This window comes from Arvicanthis niloticus, chromosome 2 (assembly GCF_011762505.2).
Source record: "Arvicanthis niloticus isolate mArvNil1 chromosome 2, mArvNil1.pat.X, whole genome shotgun sequence".
NCBI lineage: Eukaryota > Metazoa > Chordata > Mammalia > Rodentia > Muridae > Arvicanthis > Arvicanthis niloticus.
In genome coordinates this window covers 121098710-121119253 of record NC_047659.1, presented here as the reverse complement: position 1 = coordinate 121119253, position 20544 = coordinate 121098710, and the positions used below count along the sequence as shown (strand labels likewise).

The 20544-nt window shown below is 50.2% G+C and overlaps 1 protein-coding gene across 2 annotated transcripts in view; it reads right to left on the bottom strand.

The window, feature by feature from the left end:
* Positions 1–360: 360 nt before the first annotated feature.
* Positions 361–20544, bottom strand: part of Rspo4 (R-spondin 4) — a 35469-nt gene continuing 15285 nt past the window's right edge. Inside the window, exons 2-5 of one of the 2 annotated variants that reach the window (XM_076929966.1) lie at positions 9320–9505; positions 8550–8690; positions 6712–6897; positions 361–3845 (exon numbers count right to left, since the gene is read on the bottom strand). In XM_076929966.1, coding sequence (XP_076786081.1) covers positions 3754–3845; positions 6712–6897; positions 8550–8690; positions 9320–9505 — 605 coding nt within the window. In that variant the 3' untranslated portion in view covers positions 361–3753. Of the gene's footprint in view, positions 3846–6711; positions 6898–8549; positions 8691–9319; positions 9509–20544 lie in introns of both variants that reach the window. The other variant, XM_034495666.2, reaches the window with a different exon arrangement.

Here is a 20544-nt window from a genome sequence, read left to right as displayed (position 1 = left end):
TCTCCTCTGTAAAAGGCCCTTTATCATTGGAATAGACTGAACACATAGGAGGAAAAGTCCAGGTCTTTATCACCGGTATTCTGCAGTATGAGACACATAGTAGGTATCTTATGCATTTTTTACTGAGTGGATGAAGCTGAAGAATCTGGATGAGTTTCTTTTTTCTACAAGGTGGTTGACAGGGGTGTGTGAATATGCAGCTGATAAAGGTTGTAAAAACTTAGGTATGTAAGAGGGCATCAGGGAAATGTGACTTATTACGGTCTCTATAGAAGGAGTGGATTAAGAACTGAAACTCAGCGGTAAGGCTCTTAACACCTCTGCCATACACTGGGTGCTAAGCCAATATGGGACACCATCTCCGCCATCACTATCACTTTTATTGTTAGAATGTGCATTTCCAAGTCAGAAGGATCCCACAGTTTGAATGAAATTGTCTTAAAACTAGCTGGGGTGTTCAGTCGCCTGGGGCTGATGTCTGCAGGTCACTCATGGCTCTCCTGGAATGTTGGACTCTTGTCTTCTGAGTCTGGAGTCAGGTTTCTGTTCTGGGCTTGGAATGGCTTGGGACCTGGGTCTAGACATTGTATGCTGCTATTCCACTGAAGTCACTGTTCAGTTGAGTGGGAGGCAGCCTCTTGCTACCCCCCACCCCCCGCAGACAGCAATATGCCCCCAAGTTCAAGAGAGTGGGCAACGATCAGGCTGGCAGTTCCTGATTGAGTGACACCCTCTAGTGGCTGTATATGGAAACAGCAGGCAGCTCATGGTGAAGGCTCAGGTGGAGATGGGAGGAGTGAATCAGAAGACCTGGTACAGCCCCACAGGGATGGAGCAGGAGGGCCAAATGTCACTGTCACTAGAACATTATTGAGGTGCCAACCTCCTTGGCTTTCTCCGTGACTCCAGCCAGCTGTAAAGCATTTCTGAATGTTCCCAGCATTGGCTGGTGAAGCACCCGATGCCATGGAGCTTCCCTTACCAGGAAGGTGGGAGAGATGTACCATACCTTTAAACTTGAAACCATTAAAAAATTATTTAAAAAATATCCAGAGACCTTGGTTAGGAACAGAGTATCAGGTATCAGGTCCCCCACCTTAAAAGGGAAAAACATGGCCAGATAAGTGCAGGCCATTATCCACTCTTGTTCTGTAACAACTATAGAATTTTAGGCCTCCAGTGTCCTAGGGTTTGAATCTTAGCAGGAAACTCCAGGCAGGACATATCTGTATTTCCCCATCTATCCAGACTCAGACCTTTGATCTGTGCAGTCAGAGCTGGAGCTGTGGCCCTCAATCCGGACCACGGAACTCTAGGTGCCCTTCCCCCTAACCTATCCTAGAGTAAGTTCTTCTCTCATTCATTCTCAGCTTGGTCATAATGTGTAGGTCTGGATGGGACCCTGAAACCTGAAGCTGTGAAAATTCTCTCAAAGCCCAGCACATGGCAGAACCTTCCAGATGCAGGCAATGGAATTCATCACAAGGAGTAACAGAAGTCCAGAACTGGCATAAGGCTTGGCCCAGACTCCCAGGTAACTGCTCACAGGCTGGGCTTACATCAGCTCACCAGCAGCCCAGGTTATACCCATGACTCAGTGGGACAGTGCTCTTCTGGAGGCTCCTGGCTTCCAAAAAGCCATATAGATCACAAATTGGGGCCTGGCTGCATCTAATTCAGGAGGCTGAGAGTTTTTGGTTTTGCATCTGGCTGAAGCTTAAGCAAATTCTCTCTCTCTCTCTCTGTATGTGCTGTGTGTGTGTGTGTGTGTGCACATGCATGTGTGTCTGTTGTGTACAAGTGTGTAGAGGCCAGAGGATAATCTCAGGTGTTGCCCAGTGCTGGCCAACTTTTCTTTTGAAACAAGGCCCTTTACCAGCCTGGATCTTGCCTCTTGGGACAGGCTGACTGGCCAACAAGACCCAGGCATCTATGTGTTTCTGCCTCCCCAGTGCTGTGATACAAGGGCACGCCGCTATGTCTGGCTTTTTCATGTGGGTGCTGGGGGGTCAAACTCAGGTCCTATGCTTGCAAAGCAAGCACCTTAATGATGGAGCCCCCGAGAGCCTCCTTCTTAGGAAGAATTGGTCAGCACTCCAGCAGATGCCCCATCTGTCCCCAGTCAGTTCCCATGAACTTTGGCCCCTCTCCGCTAGAACACTCTGGTGAGAGCTGCCCCAGGAAGTTTAGAGTCCACTACTGTGCACCTCTGACATGGTGATTCCTAACACTATCTGATGCCCAAGCAGTCCTCGAAAGTTTCTCTCTTTTTATCTTTCTTGAAAAAGCAGCTGGGAGTCTCAAAACAACAAGAAAGCATTTCAGAGGTGTGAACTTCTGCAGAGAATTTGGAGCCCTGGCTGGGGACCCAGCTGTTCTCAATGGGGCACCAGGGAGGAGCACAGCTACAGGGTCCGAAGTGGTGTGAGCCCCACCTGCCAAGTGTAGGGTGACCGTGAAGGTCACAGTCTGAGTGACATTACACCACACGGAGCTTTTCTCTTACCCACACTACCTCCCTCCCCAGTTATCTTTGGGCCCTAATGCCTGGACGCCTCTCAGCAAAAATGGCAGCTCCTAGGTCAATGGCAGGGGTGAGGACAGACTTGCCATTTGATTTATTTTACCGGAAGGCTCCTCCTAGTATCCTTCCTGCTTGGATCTGGGGGTTATCATAGTGAAAGAGAACACTCAGGGTATTCATGTGTGGGGTGGGAAAGTGGGAGGCCACCCCAACTGCTAACCCAGCGATTTTCTCTACTTCCCTAAACACAATGGAGCTTCTTCACAGATGTGATGTGCAGACCAAAGGCAGAGTACCCATCACTTCCTTAGATTTAGTCTCTATGGGCAGTGAACAGAGTGGGCGGGGCCATCTCTAAGCTCCATCTTCAATAGTCTTTAGCACTGTTGAGTAACAGGAATCATAGTCCCACATGATCTTGTACATGAGTCTCCTTGGGACGCTGGTCAGCTGCAGAAAGATCATGGGCACTATGAAAGGGAGACCAGAGCAGGGTGGGGGTGGGGTAGGAGGTGAGGGTGAAGAGATGGGAGGATGACCGGAGGGTGTGTTGCAGGCACTTCCAAGGAGATGTGCTGGGGGGCCTGGGGCCACTGTCTAACCAAAGGACCCCTAGTGGCTTCTATACCACCATCCTAGATAAGGGGCTCAGGCTGGGCCTTTAAAGGTTGCAGAGCCTGTCCCTGGTGGCCTTATCACAGAGGCAATGGCTAAGTGCTGTAGAATCAGCATTGAGGGACTAGCCAGGTGAACAGTTCATAACTCTGGCTGCAGAGTCTCTCTGGCTAGAAGCAGAACTCTCAGGGCTTGTCAAGTTGCACCCAAACCTACTCCTCCTAAATTGTAACTTTGCAAAGATGCAGTCAGGACAGAGTCACAGAAAGATCTAGAAAAAATGTTTGCTTTGAGGTGCAGAGAGCCACACGGAGGACATGAGCTCAGTGTCTGTCTCTGATGGGGGGTGGACAGGTGAAGAGCAAAAAGGAAAACAGGAGGAAATGAAGGAAAGGCACACAGAGAGAAGGAAAGTTCCAAAGAAGAAACAAGGATGCGAAGAAGGAAGTGAGGGCGAGAGGAAATGGGAGATGGATAAAATCTAGCGGAAAGACTGGACAGGCGGGAAAGGTAGAAAGAGTGAAGGATGTGGAGAAAGAACAGGGCAGGGGAGAAGGGAGGAGCCCACAGTTGAAGTGCAGCAAGCCAAAGGCAGAGGCCGGAGCCGGGAATGGTCACTGTGAGCCGCGCTGGTGTGGCCTGCGCTCCAACTTTCTGTCCTTGCGCTGGCGCCGATCCTTCCTGTTCTTCTGCCTGGGATTTCTTTCTGTAAGAGAACACAGGTCCCGGCCAGGGAAGTCCTGAGAGACGAGGAAGCCCCAAGTAGTCCCAGCAGGCCCCAGAACTGGAGTGCTGGGCCCAGAGTCACCCTGTTTTAAATTTGGGCCTGTAGATAAAATTGTTCTAGAAGATTCCTCCTTGGTGATTCCTAGGGGGCTGGGAGGACACTGGCCTGAGGGAGTGGCTGAAGGACCACTTGGGTAAGTGCCTGTCAGGCCTTAGGATGGCCTCATGGGTGTCCGTATGCCCCTACCCTCCACCGGTTATGTACTCTCTTACTGTTAAAAAGGCTTCCTGCTGGAGACTGATCTTTTTCTGCTCAAGCTCCTGTCCCAGTCCCCAGCCCCATAGCCAGAGACCCTGAGGTTTAGCTGCTGCTTGGTGTAGGCAGGATGACCCAGAGTGTAAATCCACACGGTGGGAGCAAAAGCTACAATTTCTATCCCATTTGACAGGCGGGGAGAGAGGCTGGCCACAGCTAGGGCTGAGGGACATAGTACAGAGGGCTGGCTGCAAATCCCAGACCCTGGTCTCATCAAGACCCCAGTGTGTTCCACAAGCCCTAGAGGAGTCCAATGTGAACACCTGATTCGTCTCTTTTCTCAGAGAGGACTGGCCAGATGATTAACTTGCTCAGGAGCCTGGAGTTCCTGCAGCCAGTTCTAATTTCCCTTTAGACAAGTTCATCTGGGTAACCAGCAGCCAGATTGGCAGAGCACAAAACCCCAGCACGCTGTCTTTAGGAGAGCTGAATGTCCCCTGGCAGGGTCCTCTGCTAGCTTGCCTCAGCAGCTCTTCTTTGCTCATGGTCACTACCTAGGCTGTGCTTCCCTGTGGCGATCCATACTGCTGGCCTGCCTCTGCAGGGATCCACCTGTTCCCCGGGGCACTCCTCTTCCCAGCTCGTAGCTGCTCTTGCTGACTGACAGGGGGAAAGACTGAGGATCGACTCGGAGCCAGAACAACCCTAAACTTCTGGTTTATAAGGTGCCTCCTCACCCAAGCCATTTCACAGGCTCTTTGTCTCAAGGAAGTCTCCTGGGGAGTCGTGTGTCCTTGGAACTGATAGCACCATTCGGGGCACTGCCTTCCAAGGATGCACACAGAGAGGGCACGCTATCTCTCCAGGGATAACTGCTTTTGCAAGGAGCCAGGGTCTCAGCATCTCCCTTTGCAGAGCAGACTCAGTGGTACCCCATAGAGTAGGCTGCTCACTTTTGGGGCTCCCCACCAAATCTAAATCCTTGGAGGCACTGTGCAGGACTGGAGAGCATTGCCTAAGGGGTCCTTGTCAGCTTTGAGGGCTGGGATTGGGAAAGATGAGTGGTTTGTGTCTTCACCCTTCCCCTATGCCAGCCTGCTGGCTGCCTATGCACACCTCCATTCACAACTCCGCTCACACCACCATGCTCCCTCCCACCCATGCATCCTCCCCCACCCATATACCCTCCTACCCATTCCATCAACCCACCCACTCACCCCTGCACCCTCCAACCATGCATCCACCCACTCACCTAATTTTCTAATTACCCACCCACTCATACAACTACCTACCTATCCACTCATTCCCCATGCACCGATCCTTCCTCCACCCAGGCATCTACCCATCCCACAAAGTTAACATCTGGGTCCTGGTCCAGCCCCAGAGACAGCCTTACTCTCCCCGGAGACCAGACTCTCCACACACAACTGCAGAAGGAGCAGGGCTTTTTCCTAGAGGTGTCAATGCTATGACATGATGTGACAGGAGACGGCTCTGAGAGGGTGAGCTCAGGAAAGCTACAGGTGGACAAGGCACCTGGGCTGAGGTTCTGTGGGGACTCACTAAGCACATGCCACCCACAGCAGTCACCTCAGAGTCTGCAGCCACAGCTCCTGGCACCATCATTTGAGAGAGGGCTTTCCTTGAGTTGTGGATGTCTAGTCTCATCTATGCCCCAGTCTCTGTCCCAACTGCTCACTGTGTATGTGTGGGTAGTGGCGATGGTGGGAGAGATTCTTCTTTGCCTACTGACTAACATTCGGCTTCTAGGCTCACCTAGTCCTGGCTGTGTGACCCTGGGGCATGGGCCTCAAGCTCTGTGGGCTTCCAACTCTTGAAATGGGATAATAACCACATCTATATCCCAGTCACTGGCAGATCAAAGGCACCAGTGACTATGGAGAATTTAACACACCATGACTAACACTGCTTTTCTGTGCTGACGCCATCTTCCTCACACTTCATGATGCATGCGGTTGCCCTCTCTTGTGGTTTTCAGCAGTCTCCATTGGAAACTTGTGGTCTTACCCAGGGAAGGGGTCCCTGAGGCACTAGTGGAGTGGTATAGCCACAGGTCCTTGTTCTCCTGTTGCATAGTTGACAGCTATCGATTCCTCAGCTGAGATTTCTTTGCACATGCGTGCCTATGGTTTTAGAGTGTTTCTGCTCAGATCTCTATGGCAACCTTGGCTTTCTGCATCCTGGGGGGTCTGCCTTAACTGACTCCTGTATGTTGGGCCAAGGACCCCCTTCTCAGCACCTCTTCCCTTTTGTGTTCCAATAGGTGCTGCAGTGCATGGCAGTCACAGCCACACTCCCCAGGCTCTCCTGGGGACTCCACTAGAAACAGCAGACTATCCCGAAGTCCTTACAGTACAGAGGGCTGGGCAATGCAGACCAGTCTCCTTATTATGTCTAGGACCCTTCTCTGGAAGTACTTGACAGGGTAATGCTTAGCTTACAGAAAGAGTTGGCAGGCAGGGGTCTTTGAAGTGGGTTTGCAGATGTCATTTATGGGGCTGTCTCTCTCTTCCTGGACCCAGTTACCTCTGGGTCTTTCCCTGCAGAATCTTGCAGGACTGATGCTCACCTCCTGGACAGGGCCTCTTTAGAGGACACTTCCTGGACTCAGATAACACTCGGCAGCTTGCCATCTCTTCCTGCTTGGCTGGGCCAGCCTCCCGCATCCGGGTCTCTAGGCCCCAGCCTGAGCCACAGGTCTTCCCATTGTGTATGCAGGGACTCCAGCTGCCCCAAGGGCTCGGCTCACACTCTTCTGTGGGTGAAGGGAGAGACAGACAAGTGAATCCATCAGCAGTGTGTGCTTCTTGGAGTCAGTGACCAGGGGTCTGAGGATAGCATCTCTACATGCAAGGAACTCAGTCTGTTGCTGGGAGTGGCGAACTGCTTTTCCCAGGAGCTTGCAGAGAACTCAATGAAGGCTGTGCTAGAAGCCAGGGCTGGCTCCTGGCAGAAGCGGAGTCTCCACAGAGGTGTAACAGAGCTGAGTTAAGCCTCCCTGGCCACCAGGATTTGAGAGACCAAGTGGCTGGAATTCAGAAAGGTTCAGGAATTGGGGACAGACATGAAGTAATTGGCTGCTAAAAGGTCTCCAAGAGCAGAGTTCCAGCTTTGAGCTTGGCCACATGCCTTTGATCGAGGGTAGAGGGCCGAAGACACCTAAGTGGTATTGTGAGAGGGGAAAATGCTCACAGACAGAGTTCTCAGAAGAGGGAATTAGAGATACATTTCACTCATTCCTGAGTGGGAGGCAACACCCAGCCCAGGGGACAGTAATGTCCCATCTTGCAGTCCTAAGTGCTGAGACCTGGAACAGTAACAGGTGTACACAGCATGGCTGGGAACAGGTCTCCAGAGACCTCAGGTAGCTACGCTGTCACCACCCAAGAATTTCACCTGACCAGTCAAGACTGAATACCTACTGCGAGAGCCAAGTTTTGGGTACAGAAGGGCAGCTGCATATGAAAGATACCTGCCTGTTCCCAGAACACACCATGTCGAGACACTGTACCAGGAAGGCAGGGTGCTTTGTGTAATTCTGGAGGGCACAGAAGTAGAGGGAACCCAGAGGCATGGGCCACACCCTTGGGTCCAGGAAGACTTCTTGGAGGAGACTGTGTTTTGGAGTCCCAGTGGGATGGGAAAGAGAGGTAGGAGGTGCTTCATGTGGATGGAGTCTCCCAGGATGCTGAAGATGAATGAAAAGGCCACGGACGGGGACCTGCTTGCCCAGGCTCTGCTAGCAGCCAACAGGAGCCACAGGAGGGCCTTGAGCAGCAGAGGCAAATTTTGGTCACAGGTGGGCATGCAGGCTCAGAGACAGACCCAGGAGGCCACACTGAAGAAAGACGTAGGGAGCGATTGATGGGTCCAGGAACTTTATGATGCTTCAAAATTCCTCTCAGAGATTCTGTACCTAACACACTAGAGACCAACTGCATGCCCCTTGTGTCTCCCACTGACATGTAAGGACGGAGTCTTAGCCACCTCCAGAGAACCACATTGTGGGAGTCACAGAGAGTGCCTACTGTGCCTGGCTTTTATATGGGCACTGGCCAGCTGAGCCTCCACAGCAAGACCTTTGTCCACAGAGCCACTTCCCTTGTCCCAGGCAGTTATTTTTTAAAAAAATCTTCAGATGAAGTGACTTTCTTGAGATGGCTACGGGTAACTCTGTTCCTTGGTGCCTTGTTGGTGAGAACACCCTTGGTGACAAAAGCAGTGTCAGAGTTGGTGACACAGTATCCACGATCCTAATGGTTAGTTACAATGGCACCAGAGCCCTGAAGATTCTCTGAGTACCAACGTGTGGCTGGGCTGCCCATCATCTGATAACATTTCATTGATTGTTTTCAGGTCTCCTGCCCTTCCCCCAACACTAGAACGGGTAGCCAGGGCCTCACTCACCCTGGCACTCCCGGGTACTCTGGTGGGTCAAGGTGCCTGGCGGACAGGTGGGCAGGCACTTCCCTTTGTATAGGTGAAACCGCCTTTTGCAGCGGATACAGAAGTCCTGGCTGAAACAGCTCTCACATGTGGCCCCGCATTCTGCAACAGAGCCAGGGACAACATAAGTGAGCTGCCTGTGATGGGGCTCCATAGCTCTGCCTGAGGTGAGAAGGTCTCTGTGCAACCTCAAGCTCTGGAACACTGGGGTCAAGATACAGTAACTTATCAGCAGCCCAGACTTGGCCATTGATGAGCTGGGCTACATCTGAGAAAGCCTTCCTTTCTCATCTAACCTGAGGTTGAGCATGGGAAGTGATACACTAAACATCACATAGTAAATCTGGGCTGGGAGTGAGGCTCCCTCACCCTTTACCCACAAGACCCAGAGATTAATTTGTCCTAGGTCACAGTGAAAATGGAAGAAAGGTTAGGACTACTTTTCCTACTTGAGCTAGACCCAGAGGAGGTGAGAAACCTGCTTGAGGTCATACAGAACCCAGGTCAAAGTAAAGGTTCCCTGCCCTGTTTGTGCTGAGACTGATGGTGTCCTCTAAGAGGTTGACGGAATCAGAGAAGAGTCTACCTGGTCTAGGGCTGCAGGGACAGCTAGAACCAGTAAGCTTGGGGTAAGGCATGGTTCTGCTTCCTCCCAGGGTATGTTTGGGGAGAGGGTGGGATACAGGACAGCTCTACCCAAGCCTGCCTGCAACACTGGAGGAGATACGTACTCTTGCACCTGTTGGCCTCCTGGCCACGGATTCCAAAGAAGCCAAGGGGACAGTCATGCACACACTTGCCATACTGACGGATACCTTCCCGGCGGATGAAGAGGAAGAGCCTCTGCTGGCAGGTGGAACAGCCATTCTCCTGTGAGCATATGACACAGCCGGTGCAGTTGCCCTCCAGACCAGTGCCTGCTGCAGCCAGACCAGGAGAGAGAGTGAGTCAGAAAGAGAGGGGGGAGGGGGAGGCGGAGGGGGAGGGGGAGGGGGGAGGCGGAAGAGGAGGGGGGAGAGAGAGAGAGAGAGAGAGAGAGAGAGAGAGAGAGAGAGTCAAATCACACATGTGAGCTACTTAGATGAACTCATTGGGCTTTTAGCTGGATATGACAGGAGACTACATTTCTAAGCATCGCTGACTAGTAGATGCCACATGATCAAAACCTGGCCATTGGGACATAAAAGTAGACATTTATAGATCACTGATATGAGAGAAACCAATGTGTTCTTTGCTTACCCATTGCGACCTGGACTTTTCTGTTATAAGCACATTTCCTCTTTACTAAAGCAAAAGAGTGGTGTGTGTGTGTGTGTGTGTGTGTGTGTGTGTGTGTGTGTGTAGTGCATAGGGATGGGTGGGGCCATCACCTTGCTCAGTTTCTAAACAATACTCTAAACAATATTCTAAACAATACTCCAGTGCCCACTGTTACCATCAGGCTCAGGAAGTCAAGGGGAGGCAGGAGGCAGGAGGCTGCAAAGCTGAGGAGAAGGTGGGCGATGCTGAGCAGTGGGGCTGGATGCTCTATGCCGAGGCTCTCACGGAGATCCCTGCCAAACCATGTGAGGTGACAGTCTCCGTGCCCAGCTCTGCCACCGGTCGCTTCTTGTGCATCTCTGAGCAGAAAAGGGCCCTGAAGAGTGGGGCGGAGAGCCGCAGCAGGAAGCCAACCAGACTTCATGGCAAGCATGAGGAACTTGCAGCGAGGGAACCCATGGAGGACCCAGGTCACAGGGTCTGGTTATGTCTTTGGGAGGCATGTGCCCAGAAGAGAGGGAACACTGTAGACCACAGGGGTCAGGATGTGGGAAGAGTTGGAATCACTAAGCAGGATTCACTCTTGCAGGAGTAACTAAGAAAGGATCGGAAGTTGCCCAGAAGGCATTAAATTGTTCTGTTTACACCTCATCAAGCTGGGATACTGAACAAGCTAGTTGCCCACCCTGGCCCACCTGAGCCCATGGCTCCCCACATTCTTGGCTGTCCAGCACTCAGCCCTCCTGTTCCCCTTAGTGTGTATCTTCCCCACTGAAGTGCCTCTGGTATGTGAGGTACCAGGACCTCCCTAGTGTAGAAACCAGGGGCCACCCTTTCTCTGCCAGCAGAGGGCAGTCTTCTCAAGGCCTGGATGATATCAGACACCCAGTACACAGTGAGGGACACATGGGACTGCCTGTGGTCTCTGCTTAGACTTGGTTGGTTTCTGTCCCGCTCTTCTAACTCCCAACTTAGAAACCTGAGAGCCTTCTACCTCGTTACCCGTTTCTGTTGCTTACATCCAAGGAGCTGACTGATGTGGGTGACCCTCACAGGGTCACACTGTAGCACATGTGCACCCTGTGACACACCCTGGGTACCAGGCAAGGATGCCAGTGCCATGGATGCTCTTCTTCCAGGAAAAGAATGTGCAGTGGAACGGAAGAGTAAAGACTTGACGCCTCCAAAAGTGTGAAGTCATGAAAAGATCCCAGACTAGAGAGAGCAAGCCACATCACCAGAGCCAGACAGAGTCAGGTCCTTCCACTCACCCAGCAAAACCTGCTCAGTTCAGGTGACACCAAGGACAGACAAGAACGGGAGGAAACCCTTCTGCTAGGTGTGTAAGCCCTGGAGAAAAACCTAACAGCATCCAGTTGATTTGAAGTCATGCTGTCTCATGCCCAGGAGTTCAGCATTGGAGCCTCACTACAGAATGGCTGTGTGATTGGTTAGTTCCATGTTGATTTGAAGCATGATAGAAGGAAATATGGGGACAGGAGAAGGGGAAGAAACCCCTCTCTCAGGGGTCTAGCTGAAGAGTCAGCAGCTGAGAAGCATTCATCTCAGGGTAACCGACAGCGTCCACTGGAGGCCTTCTCTCCTTCCAGATGCAAACCTGAAATTTTCTAGAACCTCCTTGTGCAGTACTAGTGGCTTGTGGTTTTACTTTATCAGATTATAACTCCACCCAAGAGACACCCCAGAATCTCAATGATCAACAGAGGGACTAACATCCTGGAGAGGCAGATACCTCATAAGCCCATTCAGCAGGGACTAAGGAGATGGGTTAATGGACAAGAACATTTGCTGTCAAAGCCAGAGAACCTGATTCAAGTCTTCAGCACCCACAGAAAAGCTATGACTGGCCATGTAACTTCAGCACTGAGGGGTAGGGACAGGCTGATCCCAGGAGCTTGATGGCCGGCTGGCCTAGCCAATGGTGAACTCCAGGTTCCTTCAGAGACCCTGTCCCAAAAGGTCAAAATGGAAGGTAATAGAAGAAGATACTTGATCTCCTCTTCTGCCCTCTGAATGGATGTGCAGCAGACACACACACACACACAAGCACATATATACATATACACACACATACACACAGACACACACAGACATACACACATAAACACACATACATACACACAATACACACATAGATATACACACAGACACACATACATACAGATACACATATAGACACAGACACATACATGCACACATACACATATAGACACACCCATACACACAGACACACACATACACACAGAGAGACACACACACATACATACACAAACACGTACACACATAAATACACATACACACAGAGAGACACACACATACACACAGAGAGACACACACATACATACATACACACATGTACACATAGATACATACACATACATACAGAGACACACACATACATAAGCATAGACACAAACACACAGATGCACACATACACATAGACACACATACATACACACATACATACACATAAACACACATACATCTATAGACACACACAGACACAACACACAGAAGCTCCCAAAGTCCTTTATATAATCACCATTAGGACACTTCAGTGTGAGTCTTCTTTGAGACACTCCCCTCCTCCAATGCTCTCGGGAGTCATTTTCTTTCCCTGAGTGCCTTTCTATTTTTATAAACTCCAGCTCCACTTCACACTGGATCGTCCTGAAATGCTTTTCTGTGTTGGAGCCAAGGGTCTGGTTTTATCTAAGTTGAGATTAAGGGAACTTCTTGGATGCCAACAGTGATTGTGGGGGATTGTTCCTCTAGCCCACAATAGCTGACAACTCTAAAGGAGGAGAGGTTTACCTCAGCCCAAAATTTCAAACCAGTCCCGTCCATGATGGTAGGGAAGTCACGGTGGAGCAGAGCAGTTCATGACTGTGACAGCATGTGGCAGAGGCTGTTCGCATCACAGTGGACCAGGAAGCAGAGAGGAAGACAGCAAGATGGACTAAGGAAAATTTTCAAAGACTACCTTTAGTGACAGACTCCTACCAGACAGGCCCCATCCCCTTACAGTCTGACAGCCTCTATAGTTTCTCTAGCCATAGAATAGCTTTCAAAACACCAAGCTGTGAGAGACGCTCCAGATTCAAATCGCAATAGGAGGCCCAGGACAAAGATCGAGAATCTGCTTTTCTACCAGGTGATCTGCCACCACTTGTCAGCAGACCTCACTTGGGAAACCACAAGGCCAAGAAACCCTTGCGTATCTGTGTCAAGAGACCCTGACAGAGATGTTTACTGCAGGGTGGCTTGATAGCCCACAGTAACAAAAGAGACCCCCCTGTGGGAAGAACAGATAAACACGTGGTGGGGTAGTCACATACCACAGCCCTACACCACACACACAGCAGGCCCACCATAAACGGCTGAGGCAGAGTTAGTTATCATTGTGGACGAAGCTCAAAGCCAACATGGAGGAGAAAGAGCAAGCTGTGTGGTGAGTCATGTAGAAGACACCATCTGTATCAAGTTCAACAGCAGAACCATGATTGGTAACATTGCCTATACATGAGGGATCTGAGGAATGAGACATATAAGGGGTGCATGCATGGTTAACTCAGGATGGGGGCACCTCTGGGGCAGAGGTGGGGGGGTGGGTAAGAAGAGAGACATCACTCATATTTATCATGTTTAATTTGAAGCAAATGTGGACATGGAGAGATCCGGTCAAAGTGGCTGATGAGGGTGGTGGGTGGGAAGATGGCTCAGTCAGTGAAGTGCCTGCCACAAAAGCAGGAGGGACCAAGTTCTGACTTTCAGTAGCCATACAAAAGGCCAGCAGTGTAGAGCGGGGTTGTAATCCCAATGCCACGGAGGTAGAGACACGGGCTTGTTAGCCAGGCAGGCTAGTCAAATTAGAGAGCTCTGGAGTCACCAAGAGACTCTGATAATAAATAAACAAACAAATAAATAAGGTGTCGCGTGACCGAGGAAAACATTCAGTGTTGACCTCTGGCTTCCACATGCTCACACACAGAGGTGCACACGACACAAACATACATCTATACACCAGAATGCTCATTATATTCATTTTTAGAGAAAAAGAGAATTTAGCTTCTCTGGTGCACTGGAGTAGGGAAGCACTACGGTTTTAAAAAAACGATTATGGTTTTGTGTGTACGACTGGTTTGCCTGTATGTATGTTCATGCACCGCGTGCCTGCCTGGTGTCCACTGAGGTTAGACGAAAGCACTGAGTTCCCTGGGACTACAGTTAACAGGTATTTGTGAGCGTGCCCCGTAGGGTTCTGGGAATTGAACCAGGGTCTCCTAAAACAGTGGCCAATGATCTTCAGCACTGAGCCATCGCTCTAGTTTTGTAGGGATATAGTCATTCTTCCCCACTTCCTCCAGATCCCCTCCCCACACTCCATCCTGCCCTCAAGTTTAAGGAATAGGGAGGGAAGGAAACACATTCTGGAGGAGGGTTTTCCAGAGCAATGGAGGCCTAACCTCGGGCCGTAGGCTACTCACCTCCCTCATTTACTCCCCCTGTTCTCAGGAAGGGACCGCTGAATTTTAACAGATTTGTCTAAGAAAGGTCATTTCCCAGATCCCCTTGCACTGTGGTCTAACCCCGGTCAGACATGAGATGGGCATGTCATGGGCTAAGAAGGCCTGTACTACTCTTCTCTCTTCTGTCTCTTTGTCAGAGTAGCAGTTTCGATGGTGGGAGCCTTGGCGATCCCTGTGGCAGAGGAATCTTGAGAAAGGCACTAGTACATTCACCACATGAACCCAGGGCTTTAGTGGGAGGAGGAGAAAAATCTCACACATCTTGTTTAGGTCATTGGCCTTGCCAATACAGCAAGGCTTGTGTTGCTGGGCACGTTAGCATAGCGAATGTTGGTGGCAATGTGGCTGCTTGCTCTGGGCTATGCACCAGGGAAGCGTGTGGAGCTGAGTTGACTCCCCAGTGATGAAGGACAAGGGGCTCTTAACAGACACAAAAGGGTTGCCATGGAAACTTAGACAAATTGCAAGTTACATTCTGTCATCGGAGTGCAAAGCTGATTTTCCTTGCAAACTGAATCTGTGGGATGAGATACCCTGCTATGGGGATGTTGTCATTTGCCAGCTTAGGAAACCCAGGCTTCGAAGAATTGCTCAGGGCAACACAGAATCAGGAGGCAGAAATCTCCCACTGTTGTCCCCTCCACAACCCCAACCCAGAGTGCCAGTGCAGGGCTTGTCTGTGACCAGCAGCAGGAGATGGAAACCATGGCCTGGCTTCCATGGGATTCATCATAGCAGGAGTAGCAGACACCACAAAAATAATGTCTGAGAAGACAAAAGTACCCGGAGACAGGTGCAGGGCAAAGCTGTTACCATCCTCAAGGGAAAAACAAAGTCTCAAACCTAAGTAAACCTCTACTGGAGCTGAAGCACCCTTTGGAAGATACTGAGTGAACATGCTGAAGGCAAAAGACCCTATAGGAACCTTCCCCTGGGGTGTGTGTGTGTGTGTGTGTGTGTGTGTGTGTGTGTGTGTGTGTGTGTGTGTGTGTGTGAGAGACAGGGTGGAGGGAGGAATGGAGGGAGGGAGGGAAGTTGGGCAGGAGGGAAGGTGGAAGAGAGGGAGGGAGAGAGGTTTCTGACTGCATCCTTGATCCAGCAATTGGCGAGAGTGCCCTCTCGTGTTTCTAGGCTGTAATGGCATCTTTTGAATTTTCATAGTTAAGACTTTATCACATCTTTATCATTAGACAGAACAATGGTGTCCCCTCAAGGTCACTGGTGTAGCAACACCAGTGCTCACTTTATGAATGAAAAGGGATGACTACTGGAGTTTGGACAGTGCTGCTCCAGAGAGATCCAAACACAGTGGTTCTTACACCTGACTGCTATCAAAGTCCCAGTGAGGCTCAAGAAGTGGTTAGTTTGGGTCCAAGTCTGAAGTGAGCACACTGGGCATTTCACGTTTCACAATGTCTTCCTTGTTATGGTTTCCTTTCTCTGAGCAAAGGAGGTGGCCACCAGACATGTGCTGTCTGGTCCTATCTCGGGTCTGGCTCTTCCAGGCCAGTTAGATAAACCTTTGGAAAGTGACTTTGAATGAGAGCTGGTGGTCAGGACTGTGCTCGGTAGCTAAGGACAGTGGTGGCAGGTGGGGTGGTACATGGGTCTTCCCCAAGGTAACGTGACCATTGGTGGGCACTAGCACCTTTTCTAGCAAAGGCTAGCTCTCGACTCACCTGACTTTTGAGGCACACATATGGAGACATCTACACTTTGGGACTCATTATCTGGCTTGAGCAGACAGATCCACCAAGTGCCCTTGACCTTAGTGACTTGTGGTCCAGATCCAGGCATGTGATCCAACAGAAACTATCTTGGGGTTTCCCTTTTCTTTAACTCAATAGGGGTGTGTGTTGTTTAATGTGTGTATGTTGTGAGTGTTGTATGTTGTGTGTGAGTGTATGTGTTGTTTGTGTGGTATGTGGGGTGTGTGTTGTGGTACGTGGCATGTGTATGTGTGTGCAGTCTATGTGCTGTTTGTGTGGTATGTGGTGTCTGGTGTAGTGTGTGTGATGTTTCATGCACGTTTTCTTTTTCTGCTCTTTGGACCTACGCCAGGAGCTACATCCGAGTTCCAAAGGGAGCCTCCATCCCACCTGGCCTGCCCCAGAGGCCCTGTGCACTGTCCTCATTTCTCAAGGCATTTTGAGTTGGCTTTTCTGTCACTTGCAACCAAATGATTTCCGACTAATACAGAAGCAGAGGGAGAAAGAGAAATAAACAAATAAGATGCAGAGAGAAGCATCAGCCAGAAACCTCACGAGCTCCAAAAGGCAGCAAGACTTCTAAGGGCTGTCCAGGCCCTCCTGGGGCTTGGCTTCCTCATGGCTCCGAAGGAAGGCACTTTTCCATTAATGCTTCTCTGTCAGCCTGTAATCAGAAAAGTCCTAGCTCGATAGATAGAAAAAGACTGGTGGGCAGCTCTGCTTCTGTAAGACAGAGGTGCCTGCGGCACCACCCACTCCACTGCCCTTCACGGCACTTCGGGGAAACACTGGGTCCTTCTTCATGTCAGGTAGATCTTGGCCTGAACCCCTACCCTATCCTGGATCAGCCACAAGCTTATAAATAAGCACATTTGGGCTCTAATTGCAACCTCATGAGCTTTCTTGGAGCATCAGAAACACCCATGTGATTACCCCAAACAACTGTCTCTCACAATTCAGACTGGCTCCCTCCGATGGAAATACCAGTTGACCCCACAGGTATGGATCTACCAGTAGCTGAAGAGGTCTGAATAACACCCAAGTCACCTGTCTTTCTCCCAGTACCTGGGGAACAGGTTAGCACTTGGAACTTCACTCTGTAGAGCATGATCACGTAGGCTTGACAGTTTATAAGGTGACTCTGGCTTATAACACTGAATGTACTAAGAAACCCAGTGCTGAGCCAGCCAGATACTCAATCAACAGTAGCTGAACCCTTTGAGACTTTTTTTTTTGTGGGGAACTGCTAGGAGTCAATGGATACATGCTTTGGGGGTGGTACAGTGTGCACCTGGGCAAGATCTGTTACCACCCTGAGCCATACCTTATCTAGGTCAAAAATGGCACAATGACATTTATCTTGCAGGGCTGCTGTGATGGAGGGAGACAGTGTGTGTGCTGTGAGCTCAGAGCCCAGCACACAGCCAGCATCTGAGAAACTGCAGCCAGGGTTACCAGGTTGAAGAAGATGGTGCCATTTCTGTTTCCAGAAAATCTAAAGTATTTGCAGGTGTGTGCAGGTGACCAGGTGGACATTCTGGTTCCTCTGCTCAGTGAACCACCTTAGACAAGTCCCTTCTCACTGATGACTTGGTTCCCCCACTTGAAAACTTGAAGTAGCAACTCCCAGTCCCCAAACCTTAAAGGGTCATATCAGCAAACTGGCAGACCACGCCACACATAGCTCATCCACACACTGAAGTGCCCATCCTGTCTCTACACTGTCACAGCCCACAGTGGAACTGTGAACTAATGTGTATCCCCTTGTCTCATGTAGGTCAGGGACATGGGAAAGACTAAAAGGTAGATATCAAGGACTTGGGACTTGGCTTTCTGTCACCACTGGTCTTATCAGGTGGCTTTGGTCTTGGGTGAAGGGCAGGTTTGTTCTTTCCTCTGGGGACAAGGAATGACAAAGATCCCAGGTCAGAGTCATCTGTGTCCCGAGATTGGGCCCTAACACTTCATCTAACAGGAGAGTCAATGCCCCTGATAGATTTGGACATTTGGAAACTGAGTGGATTTAAGGTCACCTCCATATCAACATACACCACAGTCATCTTTGCCCCAGGGCTCAAGTGGACACCTGGGACTCCGACAATGACATGCTGGCCCAGACAGGTTCATCTCAGCAGTCACAGTGTGCCTGACATTAAATGCCCTTGGTACCCAAGCCAAGTCTACAGCTCTACACTTTTTTTTTTTTTTTTTAAAAAAGAGTAATTGGAACAGATGGCCAGATTTATAAAATCAAGAAATTTCACATGAAAATTTGGAATCTGGACTTCTGGAAAATCCAGGGCATCTGCCAGTTCACGATGCGTACTCAGGGTGACTGTGACTGAGGCTGACCACGGTGATGCTCTCCGGTGCCATTTGCAGACCCTTCGATTCCTATCCCCATCCTGGTAACAAGCGTGAGGGAAGCTCCAGGTCTCACTGTGGCTGGGGGTCAGTCACACCCACTACCCCCTCAGTGACAGTGGGAAGCAAAGGATCTTCTGTTGGTTTTTAAGACAAGGAGGTTTTTTTTTTTCTTTTTTCTTTTCTTTTTTCTTTTCTTTTCTTTTTTCTTTCTTTTTTTTTTTTTCTGCGCTGCTCAGGCCGACCTTGAATTCTTGGGAAGCTTCCTTCTGTCTTCTAAGTATGGAGAACAACAGGTGTGGGTCACTACCCTGGGCCAAAAAGGATCCACTCCCTTTGGGCATACATAGATTCTCCTGAAGATTGGTGGATTATGCCGGGCGGTGGTGGCGCACACCTTTAATCCCAGCACTTGGGAGGCAGAGGCAGGCGGATTTCTGAGTTCGAGGCCAGCCTGGTTTACAGAGTGAGTTCCAGGACAGCCAGCGCTACACAGAGAAACCCTGTCTTGAAAAACCAAAACCAAAAAAAAAAAAAAAAAAAAAAAAAAAAAAAAAAAAAAAAAAAAAAAGATTGGTGGATTGTCTCCAGCTGGGCCTTCCATCAACTCTATACTTTGGGAGGGCTATCAGGACTTAGAATGCACACAGCTTACAGATCCTTCCTTGTAGTCTTGAAACTACACTTTTAAATTTACTGGTGGAGAGCAGGTCCAAGGCTGGACTACGTAGGTTCAAATCCTGGCTCTGACCCTTCCCTCTTATCTGTGTTACCACGAGCTAGCATCCTAACCGCTCTGTGTACCAGCTTCCCATTTGTAAAGCAGGAATCCTGTGAGTTCAGCTCGAAGATATGCATGGAGATGCTGGGCAGGACTGACAGGTAAGAGGGTCCCAGTGACATCCCTCTTTAGCTGTGACCTCTGCCACCTGCCCTTCCTCCACCAATCTGTGGCTGTATTTCTGACAATCAGAGCTGTTTATTTCAAAGCCAACATTTTTTTGGGGGCAGAGTTTCTCCATAATTGGGGTGTGTCTTGCATGAGAACATGGTTTGTCATGGTGGACTAAAGATTTAATACAGCCGTCCTCAGGACTCCCAGGGCGAGAAGGTGGGGGAGGAGCCGGCAGAGAAGGATCGTGGTCCCTGCTCCAAGCTAAGTCTAAGGAGGACCAGGGCAGGACCTGGTCCCTGCTTTGCCCTTGGGAAGGATCCAGAACCCCAAAAGAGGAGCTGCAAAGAGAGAGCTAGTCAGCACATCTCAGATATCCTCCTGGCAACGAGGGATGCATGTCACTGATGACCAAGGGAAATGAACAACATCTGGGCGCCCGCCTGCCCGCTCTGACTGCCACATATGGGAGGCAGTTGCCACCGCTGGAGGCTGGCTCTGAGGGCCAGCACATTCCTGCCTGGGGGGCAGATTGCACCATCCAGACTCTGGAGATAGCTCCCGGCTTAGAGGCTCCCAAAGAGTACAGGCTTAGAGGCTTCTAGACCACCAGGCCCTTCTCAGCACCAGGATGGAACACCTAGAGGCTATGTACCCAACAGAATCCAAGGGCTTAACCTTGGTGTCAGGACATCACCTGCCCCTTCAAGCCAACACATAGTGAGAGACACAGACGTTTCACCAAGGTCTTGAGAAGCCTTCCTAGTGGTATGCTAAGGTGATTACTGTCTTCTCCAGTGTTCACCTGACCTTAACAGAGGTAGAAAACCTGCCAAATGAGGGCAGGGGCTGTGCTGGCTACCTCAGGCCTGACCCAACCTCAGACTTTCTACTCTCCGTTTGTCTCTCTCAGGAGCCATGGAAAGGTCAGTAAGGGCTTCTGAAACGAGGGGGCAGTGGCTTGGGATTGCTCTATCTACAGAAGGAACCTCAGTTGTGGACAGTTCCTCCCATGTCTCATATGACAGGAAAGAGAAGGGTTAGTTGGGACCCCATGTTCCCCAGTTGGTGTGACCACCTCTAACAGACCGAGATGACCCTGGTTGCAGCATGGAGAACCCTTTGGCCTTTGCTCAATGGTGCCCCTGCCTGGCCTTCTAGTGGGGTGCAGGATATAGACT